The 25,038-nt window shown below is 44.1% G+C and overlaps 2 protein-coding genes across 7 annotated transcripts in view; one reads left to right on the top strand and one right to left on the bottom strand.

Moving 5' to 3' along the window:
• The window catches only part of XRCC3 (X-ray repair cross complementing 3), a 40,664-nt gene extending 37,397 nt beyond the window's left edge, over window positions 1-3,267 (bottom strand). For 2 of the 5 annotated variants that reach the window (XM_053282677.1, XM_053282647.1), the window contains exons 1-2: window positions 2,734-2,812; window positions 372-450 (exon numbers count right to left, since the gene is read on the bottom strand). In XM_053282677.1, coding sequence (XP_053138652.1) covers window positions 372-450; window positions 2,734-2,736 — 82 coding nt within the window. In that variant the 5' untranslated portion in view covers window positions 2,737-2,812. The other 3 variants (XM_053282654.1, XM_053282660.1, XM_053282669.1) reach the window with 3 other exon arrangements.
• Window positions 3,268-3,454: 187 nt separating this feature from the next.
• Window positions 3,455-25,038, top strand: part of ZFYVE21 (zinc finger FYVE-type containing 21) — a 34,296-nt gene continuing 12,712 nt past the window's right edge. For both annotated transcript variants that reach the window (XM_053282697.1, XM_053282689.1), the window contains exons 1-5: window positions 3,455-3,655; window positions 11,940-11,990; window positions 14,517-14,685; window positions 16,243-16,318; window positions 20,114-20,205. In XM_053282697.1, the coding sequence (XP_053138672.1) occupies window positions 3,533-3,655; window positions 11,940-11,990; window positions 14,517-14,685; window positions 16,243-16,318; window positions 20,114-20,205 (511 nt within the window). In that variant the 5' untranslated portion in view covers window positions 3,455-3,532. The remainder of the gene's footprint in view (window positions 3,656-11,939; window positions 11,991-14,516; window positions 14,686-16,242; window positions 16,319-20,113; window positions 20,206-25,038) is intronic.

Below are 25,038 nucleotides of genomic sequence, written 5' to 3'. Positions count from 1 at the left end.
GGCTGGAGCTACCAAGCTACCTGGGAGTAAGTCCTTTTAAAATCAGTGGGACATTTCTGAATAAGCATGGATAGGATTGGGTTGAACAGGTAAATGAGCACCTACGAGAGATTAATAGCTGCCTACCCAGCCATGGAGCCAGAGGACAATTCCCTCTGCACAAATTTGCCCTCCAGATGTTGTTGGACTTCCACTCCCTTCATCTCTGACCACTGAGGCTGGGCATGATGGGATTTGCAGTCCAACAACAGCTCGGTGGCCAAAATTGTGCAGCCCTGCTCAAGCCAAACACAGAGATAAAAAGTAATGTTAAGACAGTGATGGTGTGATGTGCAAATATGAAAATAGGGATATACAGAGAGATAAATTACCTCTCTTAACAGCTGCAATCACTCTGGGGTTCATGTCAAGCTGATCCCAGTCCATGTTTTGGCAAATACTGGTGATTTCCTGTAACAGGATGGACATAGCAAATGTAGATAAGGGGAGGAAATATGAATTCGAGCGATAGTTCAGATTAAGATAGTACTGGAAAGCGAGGGGACAACTATCCTTGTCAGCCTCACACCCTGACCTGAATGTTACCACCCCATTTCTCTTCAAGGCTGCAATCCTATGCATGTGTACAAGTAGTAAATATTTGGAAGTAAGTTCCACTGAACACGTCTGAATAAGTTGCATAGCTGCATGCCTCTTACGCCATACTTTAAAAAATACCCATTTCTAGCAACCCACCTACAAAACCCTTTTAGACAGACAAGAAGGGCAGGTATCCAGTTCAGGGTGTGTGTGTGTCAGAATGAAAGAGAGAGAGAGAGAGAGAGAGAGGGAGAGAAATCAGGAGACAACAGGAATGCAATACCTTTTGTTAGGGCCAACTACAACAAAAAGCTTGCTCACTATTTTGGGACATTGTCATTGGGCCTGAGAAAAAGGGTATGTATACAATTTATTGTTATTTTAAAGCAAAACCTTTGTTCCCAGTAGGGTTGTTTCCCTTTGCAGCAGAAATTGCAACCAGTTCCCATTGATGCAGCCTCCGTCCATCACATGTCTGTTTATTTATTTTATTTTATTTATTTATTTAATCGATTTCTATACCGTCCTTCCAAAAATGCCTCAGGGCAGTTTACACAGAGAAATAAAAAATAAACAAGATGGCTCCCTGTTCCCAAAGGGCTCACAATCTAAAAAGAAACATCAGATAGACACCAGCAACAGTCACTGGAAGTACTGTGCTGCAAGTGGATAGGGCCAGTTACTCTCCCCCTGCTAAATAAAGAGAATCACCATGTTTTTAACTGTGCCTCTTTGCCAAGTTAGCAGGGGATTTATTGTGGGAATGCATGCCAAATCTGAAGCTCCTTGTTTGCACAAGCAAGACAAACTCCAGCTTAGGACAAGTCACATTCCCAGCCTCACTTCTGATATTTTGCCTTTTGTGATTTATAAGAAAAAGAATAAGGCAGCACTTTTGAGACTAACTGAGAAGTTATAACCCACTTCCTTAGATGCAGGGTGAAAGCAAGGGTGGTTAGTTACAGGCAGGTGAAGAGCAAAGATTTTATTTACATTTAAAGATCTAGCTACAATATATTAATGGTATTAGACATAACAGGTAACAAAAGGAAGCAATTACAGACTATGTTTCTCTAAAATGTATACAAAAACCATTTTCCCTATTCAAAGCAAGATTGACACAATCAGGTTTTACTACAAGTTTTTGTTCTGCTATTTCTCGTTCCAAGCATCCCCTGCAGAACGCATAACCCACAAAAGCTTATTTATTTACATTTCCAACCCACCCTATACCCAAAGGTTGCAGAGCAGGTTACAATAAAACCAATATAAAACATAATTAAAATACATCATAAAATCAAAAATACAGTAAAAAAATACAGTGCCTGAGAGGGGAAGAACCACTAATGCACAAAAGCTTGTGCATTAAAATATCAGTTAGTCTAAAAGGTGTTGCCTTATTTTTTCTGATCTTTATAATTGATTTAACACAGTATATTACTGATTACTGCAAATAAGGACCGGACCTAAAGCACAATCCTACTACCCGTATTTACCCAAATAGAAGATGACCCTGAATTTAAAATGGCCCATTTAAAAAATAGAGGTTAGATACAGATTATACCTGTATCTACCCAAAATGAACACCACACTGGATTTAAGATGATCCTCCAATCTCTAACATCAAAGAACTTGGAAAAAAAATCAAGACCTGGATTCAGCTAAATACAATAGCACTTATTGGGAAGCAAGTTCACTGACTCACTTACATTCTCCTAAATGTCTTCCTAATTGAAGCCACGTATACGGCTTATCAACGTATCAACAGTGTTTAGTATAAGCAAGATTGCAATCCCTTGAAATGATGCCGCCACAGCATAAGCAGCAAACAGCTACATACTTATAACAATGAGTCTAACAATCTTTACTCATAAACACTACTAATCTCAATGGGACTCATCTCCAAGTAAAAAAATCATAGGTACCGGCGCTCATTTAAGTAGATCTACAATCTTAAAACACACTTGGATGTCAGTCCTATTGAAATGAATGGGGCTTACTTTTGAGTAATGTGGGGCTGTATTACATAACTTACAGCCGCTGTTAAGTTCTAGATTCAATGCCTATCATCTCTCTAGTTAAGGCTGGGAAAAGCTCCAGGAGAACTGCTGCCAGAGTAGACAATACTGAGTAATAAAGTCCAAAGAGGTCTACCATTCTCTCTAGAAGGCAGAGATTCCCATATTCCTAAACGCGCACACGCCAAGAAATGTAGGATCGCAGCCAAAACCACTCACCAATCAGGAACGTCAAAACGGGTTCTCAAAACGTGACAGCCAATCAGAAGCCGCCATACCAAAGTTCCACCAGAGGAAATCTTGCTCGCCGCGACTGATCCTTCTCTGTACTTAAGGAACGCCCCGCGTTCCAAAGGCTTCAATCACGCGTAGCTCATGTGCATACGGTAAAGCAAAGATAAAAAGAAGAAGAAAAGAAAGGATCAGAATGTATCTCTGAGAAGTAACGAGAGCCAACCGCAACTAAGTTAAACTTTGACCAGAAGTCATCTAGACCCGCGCAAGGCATTAGCCAATCCCGGGGCGTGTAAGCGATCTCACAGCCAATCAGATTGCAGGGGCGACGCCCGCCCCGCCCTAATCCCAGATTGCCAACGAGAATGTTCCATTGCTCGCCTTCCAAGCCCGCTGTGACCCTGTGGCGCACGCGTACTGTGCGTTTCTTCCCCTTCCCCCCGCCTCTGCCCTCCTTTCACTTTCCGGAGGCTCCGCCCAGCCCAGCCCCTTTCGGGGGCAGGAAAAAACAACAGCCACCGCCTCCTCCCGCCCCAACAGCGCACAGCTTCTCGCCTTCCATTGGCTGTCGGGGACGTCCGTTTTTAGGCGAGGGCGTCCCGGATTGGCCAGCTGTGGTGGGTTAGTGGCTGGGGCGGGGCTGGTCGCCGTGGGGTGGCTGGCTGGCTGTGCTGGTGGCGGCCGCCTCGGAGGCGGCGAAAATGTCGGGCTGCGACGGCAAGAAGTTGGTCCGCTCGCCCAGCGGGCTCCGCATGGTGCCCGAAAGCCGGGCCGCGCGGAGCCCCTTTGACCTCGAGGAGCCGCCGTGGGTGCCCGACAAGGAGGTAACGGGCGGTAGCAGCAGTGCCGCAACTGGGGCGGAAAAGCGCCTCCCTCGCCCTCCTTGGTGTCCCTGAAGCTCCCCGCCTTGAGACGGGGGTCCGCTTCGCCTCGGAGCCCATGCCCCCCTCCGCCTCGCCTCTCCCCCGCATATCCTCCACCCCAGAGGCGTTCTTACCCCTGGACTCCGGGGCCGAAGTCCAGGTTCTCCCCAGCCCCTGGGGCCCCCCAAATCCTCTTTAGTTTGTCCTGGGTGGAGGATGATGATGCTTAATTTGCAGGGGAGCGGGGGGGGGGGCTCCAAAGGCCTTTAGGTCCAGCCTCCAAAATTACCTAGGTGCACCTCTGCTCCACACAGGCACAGTATATTGGCAGCCTCCGCTCTCCAGGGTCAGCCTGGGGTCAGGCACCACCTTCCATGGGTAGTGTGGGCTGCAGCTGCTGCCGCCCCTGGGAGGTGGCGTGGGTGAGCCCCTCTTTAGGTGGGTGGCAGCAGGTGGTCTTGTGTGATAATGCACCTCGCTTCCCCCCCCACACACACACACTTAGGGAGGGCACCACAGAGGGTAGGGGGGCAGCTCAGGGGTGTAGCTAGAATTGAGGGGATAGGTTCAAAGGACCGAGGCCCCCAGTGCCACCCCCCCTATTTTCTTCCTTATCTCCCTCACTCTGAGGGGCTGCCAGGGAGAGGGGTGAACACAGCCCCTTCTCCCCTAGCTATGCCCCTGGGGCAGCTGTTTTTTGCTCCCCCATAAAAGAGGTGAGGGTTGCAGCCCAGAACATCTCTGCTTGCTGACTTGCCTTCTTCAAGGTGTGAAGATTAGAGATCTGCAGCACCGGCTCCAGATTTTTGGGGGGGGCACAAGTGCCCCCTTGAAAAGTGTCTTCACCCACTGCACACCATTTCTGTTTTGGAAACCTAATATGTGGGATATATTACTCACCCATGCATTTACTTTGTCCCTTCTGTGCTCCCCCTCAATTTTTGTTGCTGGTTCTGCCATTGATGTAAACCGCCCTGAGCCATTTTTGGAAGGGTGGTATATAAATCAAATAAATAAATAAAATTGAGCACCAGCCAGAAGAAGAGAGTGAGCCAACAAGAGGAGGATGTGGCTGTTCCTGATGGCTGATTCCCCCATGCACCCTTGGGTGGCACAGTGGGCAGGATTGGGCCCCATTCTGCTGCCGAGAGAGAATGAGAGAGTACCCAAGCGACGGCTGCTGCCTACTCGCTTCACCCTCTCTGGTAGTGCAGCAGTGGTGGGGATTGGGCCCAGTGACCCCAGACTTCCCCACAAAACTGCCGAGGGAAGAAGAGGTGAACAGATAGACTTCCTAAGGATTGGCAAGCAATTGGGGGCAGACACTGGTGGCTGTGTCTTGCAGTTGTCACTTTCCCAGCCCCCTTTGTGGTGTTGCTTAATGAGCATGTGATAGCTAAGGGTCTCTCATAACTGAAAACCAGCCCTGCTTCCCCACCCAGGCTGGAAATAAGGACCTGGTCCAGGATCTTCGAATGAAGTAGTGGAGTATACTACAAGTGGGGGATCACTTTCCCGAATGGTGTCCTCTGAAAAGAAAAGAAAATCTACCAAGTTGAAGACAAGCACAGCATGCAGAAAGAGTTGTGCTAGAACCTGATCTGACCACTCTTATTTGCAGGGAGGGTTATCTATCTTTTTTTAAACTGAGGAGCCTTTAAATGCGGTATATCCTATCTTTTGCCTGAAGTGGTTGAATGCAAACTTGTACTGACTTCATAAAACTGCAGACTATATGCACACAATAAGGGAAGCCACTCTCATAACAAAGGGACAGGACAATTGCAGGACAATTGCTGGGAAGGTGGACTTTATGAAACACGTAAATAGGCTCATCACATGATATGGGTTTTTTTTTCACTGAGATACTGGCTTTCACTAAAAAGAACCAGGAAGTGCAGTCTGAGTTGGGGACATGGACCACACCAGTTTTGTGCACTGTTCTCAGAGACTGTCCCCGCCTGCCCCCACAAGGTGCTGCTGGGTTATTCCCTTGGGTTAGATTGTTGTTACCATATTTCCTGATCTTGGTTAAACTTTAGTGAGTTACTAACTAGGAACTTGCTTAGATGTAGATTTCTACTAACACTTTCCCCACACAGCCACCAGGAGATAATATATGATTCATTCATAATTCTGCTCTTAAACAGCAGTTCATTCTCAAGCAGTAACTAAAACAGTATAGTATTTCACTTCTGTACTGTCTGCATTGCCACCTCTGTCTGTTCTTCACTGAACTGTGGCCAATACATTAGTGAGGTATCTTAACTGCTGAAGCAAACCAGCAAACTATGAGTGCAAGTGTACTTGCACTATATGCATAGAAGCGCAGAATCTGATGAATCAGTGTCCTTTGTGGCTTCTTCTCAAACATGAATGTGTTGCACAGTGGTACTCTGTTGACAGGTTGCCTGTGAGATAGTATAATGCTAGTTCTCTGAACTGTTACTTGCCTGCAGTGTGTGTTCTAATTTTTTTCATCTCTGTGCGGAATGAGTTTTGTTCTGGGTGGTAGTATCAAGGCAATGTGTGGATAAGTGCATCCAGAGTGGGGCCTTCCTGAATCAACCTGAGTGGGATCTAAAATTAACTGAGCAGACATTTAAAAATGTGTGAGGGCACACACATGTGCATGCCTTAGAGGGAACACTGCTTGCCTGTGCGTTCAAAATTCATAATAGTTCAAATATTCATAATACTAGAATAGTCTGGTATTCTAGTCATAGTCTTTCAATGCCTTCAAAAGACAAATTATACAGCTTGGGAGTGTTTCTGGACCCGACGCTGTCCTTGGCAACATAGGTGGTGGCAGTGTGCAGAGGTGCTTTTTACCAGCTACGGCTGGTATGCCAGCAGTTCCCTACTTGGAGAAGTCGGACTTGTCCTCAGTCACTTACGTTAATCCAGTTTGGACTACTGTAATGTGCTTTGTGTGGGGCTGCCCTTGAAGATGGTTCGGAAGCTTCAGCTGGTTCAGAATGCTGCTGCAAAGCTGCTCATGGCTAGTCGCTTCATGAGTGTCACACCCATCCTGCAGCAGCTTCATTGGTTACCAGTCTGCTTCCAGGCTAGATTCAAGGTGCTGGTCTTGACCTTTAAAGCTTTACACGTCTTGGGGCTGGGGTGCCTGTCAGACCCACATTCACCCATATGAACCTGCCAGGCCCTCTACTTGCCATCTCAAGCTCTACTCATCGCCCCGCCACTAACAGAGGTCCAGTTGGCGGTGACCAGAGACAGGGCCTTTTCGGTTGTGGCCCCTCAGCTTTGGAACGCCCTCCCCGAAGAGCTCAGCCACGTTCCCTCCCTCTGTGTTTTTTAAAAACACGTCTTTTAAAAGAGGCTTTAAAATGTTTTATCTGCTGCTATCTGGTAGGTTCTTTAGTTTTTATAGTTCTCAGATTTTAGCTTTTTAAATAACTTTTTAATTTGAAACTTCTTTAAAATTGTAATTTTAAATGTGGTTTTTGCCTGATATTTTAACTTAACTTGTTTAACTTTATTAGTTTTACATTTTAATTTTACGTTGTATCCAGTGGTCCCTCTAATTTTTTTCATCTCTCTGTGGAATGAGTTTTGTTCTGGGCTGCAGTGTCAAGGCACTGTATGTGCACATGCATTCAAAGTGAGGCCTTCCTAATTCAACCTGAGCAGGATCTAAAATTAATTGAGCGGACATCAGAAAACTTGTGAGCACATGTGCACGCCTTAGAGGAAACAGTGACTGTCTCTGTTTTATTAATGTTGTGAGCCACCCCAAGCAGTAGTGTATGGGCACATAAATATTTTAAATAAATAAATAATCATTAAGGAGAACGTTTCAGAAAGAGATTATAGGTGGATTTCATCTCATGATTCCCTGCATATTCCCTACCTTTTCAACATGTTTGGTGTGTGCATTTGTTTAAATGAGTTGTCCTATAAAAGAGGAATTGTAACCTTTTTTAAAAGCTTCAACTCAAGTACATCCTTTCTTATGTTGTTGTTTAAAAACAACAACAAAACTTGAAGACCCATCTTTCTAGAGAGACATTTTCATTTTTATCCATTGTCTGTTTCTGGTAGGTCTTTGGGTCTTTTTAACTTTTATTTATTTTATGTTGTATTTTCTTTGAGATGCTCGAAGCAGTGTTGCACTGTAGGGGCGGGATACAAATATTCTAGATAAATAAATGTAGAGGGCCAGGGTGTATGTCACCTGTGCCTTCCTTTAATCTGGCCCTGCGCTTCACGTACCCATCCCCAGGAGTCTTTAAAGTAGCACCCGGGTTTTGTGAACCCCCTGGTTGGAAATCCCTGTCCTAAAGGATGAATGTGGCATCTCCTGTGCCAAATACATTGATTGTATCCCTCTTCAGGTATTAAGTAACTATCTGTGTTGTACAGTGTTAGAGCACCTACAGGAACACGCCAGCAAGTGCGCTCTGCAGTCCTGCTGTCTTCATGTGTACAGCATTTGTCCAGCATTCTCGATGTCTCCCCAGGTCTCTCTACATACAAACGCTGTATGTGAAGGGGGTGGGAGGCAGGGCTATGGGATGCATCAGTATGGAGGCAGCATGTGGCTCTTGGTAATGGCATTGTAACCATGTGCAGCATGCAGGGCCAGAAGAAGGCTCACACATAGCTCTAAAATAATGTTTCTGTACATAATGCTTCCACAGCAGTTATGGAACATAGGAAGCTGCCATATACAGAGTCAAACCATTGGTCTGTCTAGCTCAGTATTGTCCACACAGACTGGGAGCAGCTTCTCCAAGGTTGCAGGCAGGAGTCTCTCTCAGCCCTATCTTGGAGATGCCAGGGAGGAAACGTGGAACCTTCTGCTCTTCCCAGAACAGCTCCACCCCCCTGAGGGGAATATCTCACAGTGCTCACACATCAGAGAGGAGAGCTGGTCTTGTGGTAGCAAGCATGACTTGTCCCCATAGCTAAGCAGCATCTGCTCTGGTTGCATATGAATGGGAGACTTGATGTGTGAGCACTGCAAGATATTCCCCTCAGGGGATGAAGCCACTCTGGGAAGAGCAGAAGGTTTCAAGCTCCCTCCCTGGCACCATCTCCAGGGTAGGGCTGAGAGAGACTCCTGCCTGCAACCTTGGAGAAGCCACTGCCAGTCTGTGAAGACGATACTGAGCTAGATAGACCAATGGTCTGACTCAGTATATGGCAGCTTCCTATATTCCTATCAAGTCTCCCATTCATATGCAACCAGGGCAGACCCTGCTTAGCTAAGGACAAGTCATGCTTGCTATCATAAGACCAGCTCCCCTCTCCTTAGAGCATGCTTAGATCATGGACAAGCCTGGATTCTCCTAATTGGCTGACATGGTTGATGAAATGTGTTTGAAGTAATGTGGGTCAAGCTGAACCCACTCTGGAAGTCAGTGCCCTTTCTGCTGTTTATCTTTTGAGCAGCATATTGGAAAGGCAGCTTGGGCTCTGTCAAAATCAGAGAAACCAGAAGATTCAGTTCCATTTCCTTTTTGTGTTTTGAATTGACATGTAGTTATGCTACCGAATAGAATCATTTTTCAAAATAATGTATTAAAAAATCTTATTACAGTACAGTCCTCTGCATGCTTATACAGAAGTAACTCCAACAAATCAAACAATCCCTTTCCCCCCAGTGATTCTACACATAATCCAGCTAAATAGAACATTTTGGAAATTTTAAAAATAAAAAATGTGTTCTAACAGAATTTTGAATGGAAGTCATTTCATTAGGTTTTCAGTTCATGGCAGTTTATAACATGGCACTGCTACCATTTCCTTCTGAGGACTGACTACATTTTGAATTGGTATCATGCTATCAAGAACTATTTTTTAAAAAAATAACAGTGTTTTAAAATATAAATTTGTGATATGCAACATTATGTATGACTAAACCTGGTCAAAATTGTTTTTATATTTGTGAACTACCTAGAGCCATCTAGGTTAGGTGGTATAAAAATTTAATAGATAGATAAATAAAATTTTAAAAAAACTGTGCTCAATAGGGCTTACTTTTGGGTGTTTAGAATTGCTGACTGGCTGTATTGAGGAGTTGGAGTACTAGGGAAGGTGGTAGTTCTGGTATCATGCAGTTATTGTGTGCGACTGGCAAATAATTTGCATGCAACTGTAAATATTATGAGTCTGCATTATCAAATTCTGATTCTGTTTGGATCCTTTACAGGGGGGAAAGGGGAACTGAGATATGCGGGGGCGGGGAACTGGGATGAGAAATACATTGAGTGGCAACTCGACCTTTAGTAGAGTGGTGTCTTCTCAATGGAAGCTCTTTCCACTCATGGAATGAAAGTTCTGCTCACACAAGGAGTCCTTGCGTGAGTGCAACTTCTTGGTGAGCAGAGGAAGTTTCCGTTAATGATTTGCTGCTCTTGCCTAAGCTCTGACTCTTTCTCCTGTGGTTGATGTATGATGAAATATCCTGCTTATTTAAATATATTTCAATTCAACAATACCAGTTCTAATTCCAGTGGATGTTGGCTTTGCAAAAGAAACAAAGGCATATCACCTTACCATGCCCCCTTTTGCACCAAGCTGGTATAAAATGCACCCTTTCTCTCCAAGCCTTGCCATCCATGCCCCCTTCTCTCTCTTGTCCCCCCTCCCCCACCCAAACAAAAACAAATTTAGGAAGATCAGACTTCAAATTTAGGAAGATCAGAAGAACAGTCAGTGAACTTGCTCAAGCAGAGAGCTTCCTCCAACCTTCTGGGAATTATGGGCAGGAATTAGATTGATAGTAGTTTCAGCATTCTTAGTCTACACTAAAGACTTCAATCAGTTTCCAGCTTACCTTTTATAGCTCCAACCAAGTAACTGTAGTTCTATAAGAGTCTAGAATTCTTGAACACTGCTCTGATTCATTAAAATATGAGAGTAACAAGTCCTCACCCTCTGATCTTACAACATTTTAAAATACTACTGCTGTTAACATCCTCCCAGGAGCCAAAGCAGGGAGGAGCCAGATGCTAATGTGCTTAAGGCACTTTCTGTTGGTAGTGAGGAATGATGGTTGCTTGGATGGTGCTTCCTGGGGCTAGAGATATTTTAATGTCCCAGGACCAAAGCAGGGAGGAGCCAGTTAGGATGCTTTGTGTCCAGGGAAGCCTCTGCTGGAAAACTCTAGGTCTATATGTTCTCCATAATTCAGGGCTTGCCATATTCCTGGTGCCAGGGAGCCAAGTTACCTAGACTAGGATAATCAGAGGCAGAGAGATTTAATAGAATCTCTGTTTATCCCAAGCAGCCCTGTTTCTGTTCCAAGTATGTTACTTGTAAAGGGAATAAAGAAAAGCCCCTTTACCCCCACCCCCTCAACTGGTAGTTTTGTCAAGTGCCCATTGTCTGGTTCCTAGATTTTTGGACTGGTTTTGAGATCCAAAGAAAATTTGTCCAGGCCTGCCATAATGTATGCAGATAGTGGCATCCTTTTGGCTAAGAAACCAGTAAAATATAACACTTGCTTCCCACTCTGCATTCTCCCTCTGTGGATAGCATTCCAACAAAAAGTCTCGGACATCTCTCTCTTACTCTCTACAGTTATTTGCTGTGATCTGTATTAACTCTTCTGCAAAGGTTTGAGTTAGAGTTATAAAGTAGGGGAATATTTTCTACCAATTCCAATTAATTCTCCTCTTCCTCTACCACTGTCTCTTAGTTCAGGTTCCTTAGTACCTCAGCCTCTCTCCCCACCCCCCACATACTTTCTTTCCCACTCTCCAGTATTTACTTGCTGCTTTGTGGACTATTTCATGGCAAAACCATCCTTCAGGCACTGTTGTGGAAAATATTATGTGAACTGTCTTTTAAGAAATTCATGAAGAAACGGTTTGGGGTGGATGAATGACTTTTCAGCAGGCTGACAAAGAACAGTTCCTAGAGTTCTTTGGAAGAAGTCATAACCATTACACTGATTTCAAATAGCTTTACAGTTTTAATTCAGATGTGCCCCAAGAGAGCAATTCTTTACCTGGAACATAGTTATTGTCCTTGAAATAGAACATGCAGTTGCTTTAGATTCTCTGCTAAGCCATTTTTTCATCACACAGTCTCCTTAGCAGGGTGTATTGATGTGTACATGCTTTTCTACAGAGATTGGAATATTATAGTTTGGAGACAAATGTATAAATTACGCTAGTGAATTATCTGAAGAGAAGGTTATATCCTGTAGCACATGGCATACTTTCCAGACTGTCAAGAATTTTCATTATTCTCTTGCATTATTTTCTTCTAGTGTCCCAGATGCATGCAGTGCAATATAAAGTTTGACTTCATAACCAGAAAGGTAGGAGGATGAAAGCAAAATGTACTCTGAAATACTAAATTTTGTCCCTGGGGGAACTGAAATATCCTTGGCAAGCTTGCTGGCTATGATCCAGAGAGTTATCTGTGTGAATCAGAACTCCGGGCATTTTTGAGATATATATTACTGAATTAGGAACAAAGGAAATATATTGTATTGAGTCAGACTACTGGTCCATCCAGCTCAGTAATGTCTACACTGACTGGCAGTGACTTTCCAATGTTTTAGGCAGGGGTTTTTCTCAGCCCTGCCTGGAAATGCTGCCAGGGATTGAACCTGGAACTTGCATGCAAAGCAAATGCTTGACCACTGAGTTCTGGCCCCACTTATAGTTACTGATACAGACCTGTTTAACTTGAATGTGACTTGTACACTTGGATGTATAGCTATTCTAGTGAAAATTGTATTGAAAACACCGAATGAATGCATGACCTCTTGCTTTTGGTCACAGCCACTGTCAATTTATTTCACAACTGCACATCTTACAAGGTTGGCGCACCTCATTTTTTAAAATCTTTGTCTCATCCTCTGTCTCGTCTCTCTTTTGGGCTGGCTGTAAAACTTGCCACATCCAGTTGCGGCTGGAACACTCCCTAGCATGTGCATTGTAACACTTGCTGATGGTCTCTGTTCTTCCCTTGAGGCTTGTAAGATTGCTTGTAAGATGTGAGGCTTGTAAGATTGTGCTGTGCAACCCTGTAGGGATGTGCATGAACCAGTTTGGCAGTCTTTTTCTGGGCCGCTGGACTGTTCAGAGGTCCAGCATTTGGACTGGTCCAGTGGCGGAGGGGTGCTGCCTTCTAAGAAGCAGGGAGGGTGCTCCCCCCCCCCAGCTGCGTTTCCCTCGCTGGTGCCAAAACCACTGGCATGGGGCTGCTGCATACCTCCTTGCTGCCCTGGTCAGCATAAAAGCAGAAGTGCCAGATTTGCGTGCGTACGCGTGTCAGGCGCTTCTGGTTTTATGCAGGGTGGCAGGGTGGTGGTAAGGGCTCACTTGCTGCTCCTGGAGGGTAACTCCAACCGCTGAACTGTCTGACCGACGGTTCATGCACATCCTACAAGCATAGCTTTTACCAATTTCTTAAGAGATTGTTAACACAAAGTGTGGGTTAGGCCTTCTGTGTCCATCACTTAGGATGAGGATGCTTCGTTTGACAAAGGAAAGTGTAGTTAGGATTCCTGCTTCTGCTGGGGGAAGTTGGGACTGATGATTGAGGCTTCGTTCAGCTCTGTGGTGCTATGATTCTAAGAAGTGAAAGCAAGACTCCTTGCATTGAAACAGTGCTTTGCTTATTTATTTGAGTGGAATGGAAAATGAGCTAAACGGCAAACTGCTTAAGAATTTCTGTACTGCAATTAATAGAACCTCTTCTGCAAACTAATGGGTCATAGGAACTCCTTGGAAATTCTAAGTGCAAGAAGTGGGAGGAGCACAGAACTTAAGCACACCTTTTTTAACCTCCAGCACAAAATATCAAACTTAAATTTAGTAGTTATTAGATTTTTATACTGCCATTTAGCATTTCTAGGGTGGTTTTCAAAACAGCTTCACAGATTGAGATCTTAAAAGCTTCATTGGAAAGCGGGAGACCTAAAATGAAGGGGAACAGTTTTACTGTGGCTATACCATCACTTCCAGTATCTAAGAAGCTTATCCGATCACTGGATTTCTATAGGATGTAGAGAAGAGCATCATAACTTGCAAAGCCTGAGTGTGTGTCAAGGGTGTGTTTGTGGATTAAAAATACATTTTCCCAGAATTTTCATTTCGGCAGTCATTGGAACTCTGTGACATTTTTAAACTAAGCCTCTCAATATTTTCCCCTATTTATTTATTCATTAATAATATAATATTTATTTATTTATTCATTCGTTCATTCATTCAATTTTTATACCACCCTTCCAAAATGGCTCAGGGCAGTTTACAATTAAAACAAAACCATTAAAATCAGTTAACAATTAAAACAAAAATTATAGAACAGTATAAAACAACAATTAACAATTAAAACATCATAAAAAGCGATTAAACAATCACATAACAAATAAACAATCAAACATACCCCTTATCAGCTGCGGTGGCACAGCGGGGAAGCAACTTGCCTAGGGAGCAAGAGGCTGTTAGTTTAAATCCCTGCCATTGCGCTTCCCAGACTGTGCCTAGTAAATATATATTTGTAGTCACCTATATTGGGCAGCAGCGATATAGGAAAGTGCTGGAGGCAGATGCTCTCTTCAGTGAAAACGGCAAAGGCTTCATCTTGTACTGCACGGGAGGAAGGGGATGGTGAACCACTCCTGTATTCTAAGACCACATGGCTCTGTGGTCACCAGGAGTCGATGCCGATTCAGCAGCACAATCCTTCCTTTCTTTATATACCCCTTGCTGTATATGTTTTGCCTGTGTTTCAGCTGTTTCTAACGGTCATGTGCTGGAACCATCAGTTCTCATCACAAAGTGATGACTTTGTGGAAACAATTTTTCTTTTTCTTTTCCCGACCCCACCCCAGCACCACTGCAGGAGGTGTGGAAAGTGCTTCTGTGACAAATGCTGCAGCAAGAAAGTGCCTCTGCCTCGTATGTGCTTTGTGGACCCAGTGCGCCAGTGTGCAGAATGTGCTCTCATTTCTCAGAAAGAAACAGAGTTCTATGATAAGCAACTCAAAGTGCTTATGAATGGTAAGTGGGTTCTGTAAACCAGATGTTCATTATTGTTGGTGGGCAAAAGATAATTTTACTTTGGAGTTCTATATCAAATCTTTGCAAACTGAAATTGAAGTCAAAGTGCTGGGGTTTGTCTTAAACACTGGGTCTCCAGTGTTTGCAACAGACAATTTGATGGAAAATAACAACTTTTGCCAAAATCAATGGCGTTTAAGAGCTCTATTAAATTCTGAAAATAATCCAATTTGTATACATTTAATCTAAATGTGTTACATGTTTGCTATAAACAGAACAAAGGACTTCTTCTTGTGCATGGAGAACACTGCAATTGTTTTCTAGAAGGCAGCATTTGCATTTTTAAAAAGGCATAATATTTCCTTAGAACAACTTAGCCAGAAACCCCTTGATTCTTCTGGCTGGCTGGCTGGATGAAATGTAAGTGGCTTCAGGCCAGCATGTCTTCTCTTCAGTGGAGCTAATGGTGTAACTGGAAAGATGATTAAACCCAGATGACAATAGTTTGGGATCAGAAGAGTACAAGTCACGTATTTGATGGAAAGCTAATATGGTTGAAGTTGAAACTGGGCACTAAAGAGAGGATCACTTTGGTGCCTAACTGTGGCAGCAGAAATAAATGCCCTGCTGGTATCTTATCTGAAAAATGTATACACTCCCTTGAAAAAGTTTGAGTAACTATGGCATTGTGCACAGAATTGTCTGAATAGTTTAACTATTGGTGTATAGCTTCAGTTTTTCTTTTCAGAGTTCTTGTGTTTCTGTGCTATTCAACTCTCCTAGACCTTGAAAGGAATTTTCCAGTATTGCTTGTTGTATTTGAGATTTAGTTGAATGTGTTTGGACCTTTCTGGAGTTGTGTGTGAAAAACAAAAACCTTCTTTTTGTTATTTATAGCCCTGCATCTTCCTCCTCCAGCATTATTTAGCAATTAAAAATACGTATTGTACTTTGAATTTTTCTTTGCTCCCACATATAGCAGTTGGTTAAGTGGATCATGGAACTACAGTGTATGACAGATCATGTGTCTTGCTTATTAGACATGGCAAATGGGAGATATTGGGCTGCTATCTTGGATAGCTTCCACACTTATTTTGCCAAGTCAAGTACCATTGCCAGTCTTTATTGACATCTTTGTATCATACTAGAGTGGTGTCCGCTCTGCAAAAAGTTGCAGAATGGTTTTCACTGTTGCTCCCAGTAACTTTTTGGATTACTCTAAGTTGAATGCAAAGCTGATGACAAGTGTAATGGACAGCAGCACCTCCTGCAGTCACTGGTTACTAACTCTGTCCAGCTCTGAGGCTCAAGGGTGAGTATTGGTCTACTACAGCATTTTTCCCTCTTAATGGAACAAACTTAAATTTATGAGGGGCTATGGCATTGCTGCTTTCCCACTTAACTAAAATAAGTCTGAAAGAGCTTAATAAGCCATTAATTTATAGCTGCATGCAGCAAGACAGGTTTAGGACAAGGTCTTTCAAAGTGATTTTAATTATAAGTTCTCGGCATCTTAAACACACCTTTTTCTTTCTTCTCCCCACCCTGATCGCCAAGGTGCTACATTCTTAGTAACTGCAGGGACATCCGAAAAGTCGGAGACAATGGTTTGTCGACTTTCCAATAATCAGAGGTAAGATGTGTGCAAAGTAATGAAAGCAGCTGGTATTTATGTGTCTGGTCTTTATACTTGTTGGATAAAAGGGTATTAAATGGATACTGGTCAGCATCTTCTGTCAAGTGACTAGCAAATTTTCTTATTGTACAGGGTGTATGTGAATTTATACCCTTTGTGTGCAGAATGATTTTATTAAGCTCCTCAACAGAGGAGCTTCTGTTGCAGCATGCAGAAACCTTCCCTAGGCCTCTCTCGAAAGTGGAGCATGGAATTCCCACTTATCCAAATGCAATGAAGTATCTCAGTCAGCAGGTGGCACTGGAATGGGCAAAGCCCTGAAGCCTTGCCACTACAAGTTTTCAGAATTTGGCCAGCTGGATAGAGAGAGGCTAATAGGCTACTGACTGGCTTACAAAACATATCCATTTCAGTAGGGTGCCGATTATGTGCTAGTCCACAGGCATAACCCACCAAGCACCGTTGCTGTACATTTTCAGTGCAGTTCAGCAGAGCTTGCTCAGGAAATTGCACAGCAGTAGTACCTAGTGGTTTATACCTGAAGTAAGTAGTGCTTTTATTATTGCTGCAGTAGTTCGCAAAATGATGGCTGCTGCAAAGAATCAGTTTGGTAGGAAGGAAAATATTCACCTTGGCCAACCACATGAGCAGTGGAGATTACTATTTGAGCATTTAATTTAGCAATTGGATATAGAACCCTCTATATCAAGAATGCCTTAGATAAGGAATAGGACAAGACTGGATGGCAATTATTAAGTTTCCTGCTTGCTGGAATGTACTGATCAGTTGAAATTGCATTTAGCAAGTTCTAGTTCCTTGCTTGTGCCAGTTTATTGATGCTGGTACAGCAACATGTTTTCTGCAAGATGATTTTCCAACTACCCAGAACACTGCACTTTGATTAGGAGCAGGAAATCTGCCATCTGCATCATTCCATGCAACAGCTTTCTCTGCCCATTCAAATGTTATAGAGGATTTGCTGGTTCCACTGTTACCAGGTATGAACACTGGAAATCTTGTCTAGATTTCTTGTCTAGACACTGAGCAGATATAAAACCCAGAAGATATCCTTGTGATGAATACAGTATTTACCTGAATCCAGGGCTAGGTCCCCCCCCCCAAGTTCTTTGATGTTAGAAATCAGACCATCCTCTTCCTTTTGGGTAAATAGTATAATCTGTACTTAACCCCTCTCCTTTTTGAGGGGGTCATCTTAAATTCAGGGTTGCCTTTGATTCAAGTAAATATGGGTATGTATTTCTGTTTACAGTAGTGTCTGTTTTTTCTTTGGAAGTATGGAATTATTGTAGGGATGCCAGGGTAAAACAGTCCTTGACCATTTCTTTAGAAATGTACTTGAAAACTTTGCCAGGGATGAACTAGTCATCTAACAGGGTTATATAGAACTGTGGGAGGAAAACTATGTTCATGCTGGGCAACAGAAAACTATTCTCAGTGTTTCCAGATGTTTTGGACAAGGAAGAATTTTTCATGGAAAATGATTCTTTGGCAAAATGCCTGTACCTTCCCACTTGAAGGAATAGTTCAGGGGGACTTGGCTATACGTCTTACATTTTAAGAACATAAGAACAGCCCTGCTGGCTCAGGCCCAAGGCCTATCTAGTCCAGCATCCTGGACTAGGTTCACACAGTGGCCCACCAGATGCATATTTAAGAGAACGTCTTCTTCGTCATGAAACCCACCGCCCATTGAGATCATCAGGAGATGTCCGTCTGCAGTTGCCACCAGCTCATCTGGTGGCTACTCGGAGACGAGTCTTCTCTGCTGGTGCCCCAAAGCTCTGAAATGCACTCCCTGCTGAAATAAGAGTCTCCCCATCTCTGACAACTTAAAAAAAAAATCTTTAAAGACTCATCTGTTCACCCAGGCTTTTAATTAAATACCGTTTTAATAGTTTTAACATTGTTTTGATTTAAAATTTTAGATTGTTGTAATAACTTTTTGCTATTATTTCTTTTAACCAATGTTTTAATTTCTCGGTTGTCATTTACTAGTTTTAACTAATTTTTTTAACTTTCCTGTAGTCATTTTTTGTTGTAAACTGCCCAGAGACATATGTTTTGGGTGGTATTAAAATGTTAGACCAATAAATAAATAAAATCTGAGAAGCCTACAGACAAGAGGTGAGCGCATGCCCTCTCTCCTGCTGTTGCTCTTCTGCAACCTGTATTTACAGGCATAATACCTCTGAGGCTGGAGGTGGCCTGTAGCCACCAAACTAGTAGCAACCTGTCTTCCATGAATTTGCCAGTCCCTTTTAAAGCCATCCAAGCTAGTGGCCATCACCACATCCCCCTGGCAGAGAATTCCATAAATTATGTGCTGTTTGAAAAATTACTTCCTTTTGTCGGTCCTCAATTTTCTGGCCTTCAATTTCATGGGATGACCCCTGGTTCTAGTATTGTGTGTGAGAGAGAAAGGGTTCACTCTCTCTACACCATACATAATTCTATACACCTCTATCATGTCACCCCATAGTTGCCTCTTTTCCAAACTAAAAAGCCCCAGTTTCTATAGCCTTCCCTCTTAAGGAGGGTTCTCCAGGCTCATGATCATCTTGGTTGCCCTCTTCTGCACCTTTTCCAGTTCTACAATGTCCTTCTTAAGATATGGTGACCAGAACTGTACACAGTACTCCAAATGTGGCCACACCATAGATTTAAGGGCATTATAATATTAGCATTTTTTCTTCGGGCCCCTTCCTAATGATCCCTAGCATGGAATTTGCCTTTTTCACAGCTGCCACACATTGAGTCAACACTTTCAACGAGTTGTCCACCACCACTCAAGATCTCTCTTCTAGTCAATCACCGACAGCTCAGATCCCATTAGTTATATGTGAAATTGAGGGGGTTTTGCCCCAATATGCATCACTTTGCACTTGCTTACAGTGAGCCACGTTTGCCATTTTGCCACCCACTCCCCGGTTTCAAGAGATCCTTTTGGAGCTCCTCAGCATCTGTTTTAGATTTCACTACCCTAAATAGTTTAGTGTCATCTGCAAATTTGGCCACTTCACTGCTACCCCAACTTCTGGATCATTTATGAACAAGTTACAGAGCACTTTTCCAGCTCTAGGTCATTCTCAGCGTTTTGAACCGGAGGGGAATAGCATGTCTCTAGTAACACTTTTCCTTTCAGTCCTTTTATTGTCACCCATAATGATTCTGTGGAGGACTCCATTCCTCTTAGGTTTTCTAGCTTGCTGGATTCTATCCCTTCTTTAATATACAGTGCTACTCCACCAAGGCTAACTTCTAAGCAAGGATCAACCTTCTCAAACAGAACCAGAACAGAACCAAGTGTGTGCAGACACATAGTGCAGACACTATGACATAATTCTCACTGAGATAGTAAACCTGTGTCTTAGCTGTAGTTGGGAGCTCATATGAACACTACTTCATAGAAAAAGAAAAAACCCAGCAATCAATATTTATTGCACAGAGACAGTTAGAATGCCTGGTTGAAAGCTAGGTCAGAACAGTTCTCCCTAACATCTAGCATTCTGTGTACAGGGAATGTTTTTGCACAGGAGAGCATCCAGTCTTTGATCCCTCAACAGTAGTCTATAGTATTACAGCCAAGGCATAAGTTTGATACATCATTCGGAAGGAGGCTCAAATCTACTGTAATGAACTTCTTGCAATGTCTTGTCTTTGTGAGGCATTGTTAACAGCCAAGAAATTTACAAAACAGGTTTTTGTTCTTGGTATTGCGATACTTGCAACTTGGTTCTTTCACACATGTCGGTGTTCTCTTCTCTTGTGTAGATATCTGTTTTTGGATGGGGAGAGCCATTATGAAATTGAAATTGCCAAGATCTCAACGGTCCAGATACTTACTGAGGGATTTACTCCAGGAGGTAAATCTTCCAGTGACTGAATTGTTGTGTATGTAACAGCTGGTAATGTTCTGGGCTACAATGGAGGCTTGGGTGTGTCTCTTTTACCTTGAGAGTGGTTGCTTCAAACCTGGTCTTGTGCTTCGTGTGGATAACAAATTAAGTCCTGTGACTGATTTCCTGTTCAGTGGAATTAATTCAATGGGGAATACAAATCTTCAGCTGAAAAACTGGCTGACTAGTTTATATTTAATGGGCCAATCTCAGGCCTGCCACTGTGATGCTCTGCTTCTTAGCCCTCACTGCCCTTTTAGTTTGTCAGGTTACAATACTCCAAGAACAGTAGAAGCCACAACTAGCAAAATTCCCATGTCAGGATCTACACTCGAGAGCTAGCAATCCTGTGTCCCACTTGGCTCCCCAGTTCTCTACCCTCCCCTCTATCCTTGCCTGGCCATTTCTTTACTGCCAGTAGTGAATTACTCCAGTTCTTCTTTCTCCTTAGCTTCTCCTTTCTTCAACTCTGTGCCTCCAACACACACTGTTTGCTCTTTTGAACACTGCCTACTTTTTCCTACTTTCTTTAGCTTTCCTGACTGCTTCCCAGCACTCCTCTCTCCCTCCTGCTGCCTGCTCCAATGGCATATACGAGTACTTCTCTTGGGTCGTGTGGGATTTCTGCAGAACCACCTCGCTCACTATCCCTCTCCTTTCCCCCAATTCCCTGCCTCCTCTACGTTTTCTTTCTCATGCCTCTTTCTCCACTTGCCGTTCCTCTTCAGCTTCCTCTTTCTCAGTTCATTGCTTGGTCTTCACCTTTTCTTCAAACTCCTTGTCTCTTGGCTGCGTTTCCTGAGCTGCTCTACTTCCAGGGACCTCTTCCCAAGCCTCATCCTGTCCTTGTGATGTTTGAATCACAGCCAAACTAGCAACTCTCCCTCCACTCACATAAGCTGGACTACAAACTGCATCTGAACATTCTGAGCCAGTACATCAGGTCAGCCAGTTATACCAAAGGCTTCATTGCCACAAGTGAAATAGTGTGTGATCTGGAGAAAATCTGGTTGCCTCTACTTGGAAGGCATTGAACTCAACATTGTGAAGCACTGGGAAGAATGAATTGAGATTATAATCCTCAAGCAAGCACCCTGGGAAGCCTGAGTGGTGGTAGTTAACATGATATTAGACAGATCTGGATCGTGATCCATGTAACCCATAAGAATGGGTACTGTGCCTGTGCAGGGGCCTTGCATCTGAGTGCTCTAGCTCTTCTCAGCATCCAGGCTCTTCCCCATGTGCTCATCGTGGGAGTATAAAAGTTGGGGCTGGACTCACTACATCAGTTCCTTTTTGACCACCGTAGTGATCACACTTCTGGTCGCTCTGGCTCCTCGTTGAATTGGTTCCTTGTGAGTTTCTCTGTAAAGAATATAGTACTATATTATTCCTCTGACCTGGACTGTTTTTCAACTACTCTCTGGATTTTCTGTGTGAATTTTGACTATCGGACTGGTTTTGACTATTCTTTGGAAAACGGACTGTTTTGGCGCGATCTTGGATTTGTGGGCAATGGCTGTTTCCTTATTTATGCAGGCATGTGTAGCTACGATCTGCCTCCCGTCAAACCCACATGAAGGAAAGGATTGAGAGCCTGCCTTTTGACAGGAAGAGACTATTTAGTGCAGACCAGACAATGGAAAAGATGAAAAAATAAAAATATACAGCAAAAACCTTCACTGCCCCATCCACTTTGATATACACACAATCGAGGTTCAAGCCCTACCAGAAGCAAAGACCACAATTCCATCAGCATGATCACAGGGATTTCAGGAAACACCAACCCTACAATAAGCACCTGTTCCAACAAATGAACGAGAACAACCAGGGCCCAAAGCAACACGTTGACTCGCAAAAACAGCATCTTTGAGGGATCAGTCAGTCCACTGCACCAGCAACACCATCTCCTGGCAAGTCGCAACTGTATACGATCGTCACATGCCAAATCCATCCATCTGGCATGCCATGCCCCTACATGGCACCGCCGCTTAACATGCAGGTCCTCAAGATCATCTCGGTGGGGTATGCGATAGAGTTCAAGACTATGCCCTCCTTCTCGGAGATCTGCTTTATGAGGGCGACTCCACCACTGGAGGACGAAGTTGGGGAACTCCTAGAGAAGGGGACTGTTGCCCCAATGCACTGGGCATGGAGAAGGGATGAATTCTGCTCCAGGTACTTTCAAATCCCAAAGACGAATGGGGGAATCCACCTGATTATGGACCTGCGTCACCTGAACATATTTGTGTGCACAAGGAAGTTCAGAATGATAGTGTTACAGGATATACTGCCACTCCTTTTACCAGGAGCGGTGGCTGGCAGTGCTGGATCTTAAAGACACTTCCATATAGGCATCAGGAAAGACCACCAGAAGTACCTACGCTTCACAGTCAGAGAGTCAGTGTACCAATATATGGTATTACCGTTTGGATAGTCAACAGCACTACAAGTTATTACAAAATGCATGGCTGTTGTAGTAGCTCACCTAAGGACTATGGGTGTGGCAGTCTTCCCATACCTAAATGACTGGCTCCTGACTTCCAAAACAAAAGAAGAGTTACATTCTCAGATTTTGTCTGTGCTATCTCTCCTACAGGATGTGGGCATCAAGATAAATTGGAAGAAATTGCACCTGGAACCTCAAAGCATACACAGCATCCATAGGTGTGATTTTGGGCACAAACGAAACGAGCATACCTGCCAAAGGACTGCTATGAAACCATCAAGGAGTTGGTCCTGGAATTATAAACTCAGCTGAAGCAGCAGGTCCATCACATTTAAAGACTGTTGTGGCTCATGGCGTTCTGCAAGTCAACAGTTCCATTCACAAGACTGAAGATGCAGAAACTACAGTTGTGGTTTCTATCAGTCTTTGAGCCCAGTGTAGACAGCCAGAACCATCTGCTCGTGGTACCGTTTCAGATCCTATGATCACTGACCTAATGGATGAATCAACACCACATATTACAAGGGGTACCCTTCCAATTACCTGTGCCAGTAATCTGGATCACAAATGATGCCTCCCTGACTGGATAGGGAGCGCACTGCAACACCCACATGGTACAAGGTCATTGGACCCCACAGCAAAGGCAATGACATATCAATTTCCTAGAACTCCTAGCTGTATTCTTGGGAATAAATGCCTTCCTACCCCTGTTGAAAGGCCAAGTAGTCCAACTTCAACTCAACAATACTACAGCCATTGCCTATATAAATTGACAGGGAGGTACGGTCTCGAGATTGCTATGTGTCCTCAGCCTCCAGCTATGGCACTGGTGTATCCATCAACAGATACATCCCATTGCCATCCACATAAAAGGGATGGACAGTGTGCTTGTAGACAACCTCAAAGACAACTGGTCTTTCCCTCAAAAACAACACGAATGAGAAATCCACGACCAAGTCCTGCGACCACTGTTCACGTCTTGGGGCCACCCCACGGTCGACCTCTTTGCAACAGCACACAATTCAAAGTTTGAGAGGTTTTACTCCAGAGCGGGTCATGACCCCCGTGTGCGCGCACGCTCTCTCTCTCTGTGCAATGCTTTTCAACTAGATTGGACAGAGGAGGTTCTGTACATGTTTCCTCCACAACTGTTAATTGGCAGAGTGGTAGCCAGACTGTTGATGAAAACTGTCGGGCATCCTGATAATACCTTGGTAGCCATGCTAAATTTGGTTTCCGTCAGTACTCAAACTGTCTTGCCACAGATACCGTCAGATGCCTCAACTACCAAATCCTTTGTCTCGAGACCATGGTCTAGTGCGCCACCCAGAGGTGGCCACTCTGCGCCTGACAGCCTGGAAAATTGGCTGCTGAATAAGATCTTGCCAAACAAAAGCAAACCTTCCACAAGGTCCAACTATGCAAGCAGGTGGAGATGGTTCAGGATTTAAGCCACTAACAAAGGATTTAACCCCCCAAATGTTACCATCCGACAGGTCCTATTCTACTTAACTTCACTAAAGTCTTCTGGCCTGGCGAATGTCTATCCAAGTACACCTGGCTGCCTTATCCTCAAGACACTCAGGCTAGGATGGGAAAAGTCTCCATGCATCCAAGCTGCAAGAACTTCTTAAAAGTTAAAAGAGGGAGAGTCCTTCTGCTTCCCACCCAGTGCTGCCTGGGGTGAGAGACCAGGTGGGTGCTGGGGTTCCTTCTGCTGTTGCCTGCCTGCTTCTGATTCCCCTGTGGGACTGCAGCCTCGGGTTGACATCTGTGGGAAGTGTGGGCAGGATTGGGACCAGCTCCTGAGTGACTCAGCAGTTCCTCGAGTCACCTGCTCAGCTTTGGGCTTCATAGGAACGCTGCATGTGGTTGCTTTCGGGGAGCCACTTTGAGGGATTACGAGGGTGAGGGCCAGACTGTTTGGCTCAAGATTCCTCATGGCCTTTGAGGGTGGGGCTGGGGGGTTGGTTTGTGCCAGGTCTCTCTGCAGATATGTTTGGGCTCTCTTGAGTGGGATGGTGCTGGGGGTGTACCCGGCAGTTCTGGGGCAGCTATTACTGTAGTGGTGGGGAATAGAAGAACTGGCGCTGGCAGAGCTGCTGGCCGTTACAGGGGAAGGGAAATCAGTATTTTAGTAACTGTTTCCACTTCCAACTGCTCTGTCAACTCTCAGGCCTCGGGGAGCAGCTCCAACGACCCACAGAGTCTGGCCTTGCTCCTCTGCAATGCCAGGTCTGTTCAGAATAAGACTGAAATTGACCACGATTTGATAGTGGATGAGGGAGCAGACCTGGCATGTATAACTGAGACCTGGTTGTGGGAGGCGAATGGTCCAGTGTGGGTTCAGC

Source organism: Hemicordylus capensis, chromosome 1, assembly GCF_027244095.1.
Source record: "Hemicordylus capensis ecotype Gifberg chromosome 1, rHemCap1.1.pri, whole genome shotgun sequence".
NCBI lineage: Eukaryota > Metazoa > Chordata > Lepidosauria > Squamata > Cordylidae > Hemicordylus > Hemicordylus capensis.
Note: the sequence above shows the minus strand (reverse complement) of the source record. Positions and strands in the feature narration are given on the sequence as shown.